Raw genomic sequence first — 950 nt, forward strand, 5'->3', positions numbered from 1 at the left:
CAGCCCACTTTTGTCTGACACCAAGGATGACAGTCAAGCTGGAATGGCCCTTGGAGTTCACCTAGACATGTTCCACAATGGATGTTTGAGCCCTCTCTTTAATACTCTCTATAAGTAGACTTGTACTCCCTAGGGACAGAAAAGTCACTTGATTCTGAATTAGCCAATTCCACCCTTGGGAAATTTAGAAACTCTTTTCTACAAATGGTACTTATTCTGAGTTGGTTTTTGTTTGTTTTGTTTTGTTTCTAATATGGTTACTTTTACTATCACTTAAAATGAGTAAATGATTGTTTTTAATCTATGAACTAGTGTCTTCTTTCTTTCCTTTCAGGTTTCATAGCATTCTCTACAAATCCAGAACTGGCTGAAAGGATTAAGATATTTTTTGCACTGGCTCCAGTTGTCACCGCTAAATACACCAAAAGTCCTATGAAAATATTAACAACTCTTTCCAGGCAAGTAGTCAAGGTAGGTGACTTCCCCAAGTTTAAATCTGAAGTAACTAGAAGTAACTCTATTTCCACTGATTTCAAGAGAAGACAAATGACATTTTATAAACTTCTGACAACATAATATGCGTTCAGGGTATCCATGTAGGTTTACTGATGATGTGCAATCTCATAAGCAGGGTTCAGAGAGTTCACACTGATGATATTCTACCCTATTGTCTTCATTTATGTCTAGAAGCTTCTCTGTTTTCCTTCATTTGTGACCAAAGTGAGAGGTAATTTGATTGACTGATCTGTTGAATTTAGTAGGTTAAAATTTGTTACCTGGGTAAACCTTAAGTGCTCTTCATCTGAAATATGGGGATAGTAATAGTCCCTGCCCATGGAGTTGCTTTGAGGATTAGGTGAGTTAATATAGTAAATCCTTTAAAACCAGGCCTTGCATACTGTAAGCCTTTAATAAATGTCAGCAATTGTTTTTGCTGCTTATTATTTTCA

General features: G+C 36.3%; 1 protein-coding gene across 1 annotated transcript in view; it reads left to right on the plus strand.

The window, feature by feature from the left end:
* Nucleotides 1–950, plus strand: part of LIPK (lipase, family member K) — a 23,998-nt gene that overhangs the window by 7,329 nt on the left and 15,719 nt on the right. The window contains exon 5 of the mRNA XM_008588746.1: nucleotides 335–471. Coding sequence (XP_008586968.1) covers nucleotides 335–471 — 137 coding nt within the window. The remainder of the gene's footprint in view (nucleotides 1–334; nucleotides 472–950) is intronic.

Source organism: Galeopterus variegatus, unplaced genomic scaffold, assembly GCF_000696425.1.
Source record: "Galeopterus variegatus unplaced genomic scaffold, G_variegatus-3.0.2 Scaffold5012, whole genome shotgun sequence".
Lineage (NCBI taxonomy): Eukaryota > Metazoa > Chordata > Mammalia > Dermoptera > Cynocephalidae > Galeopterus > Galeopterus variegatus.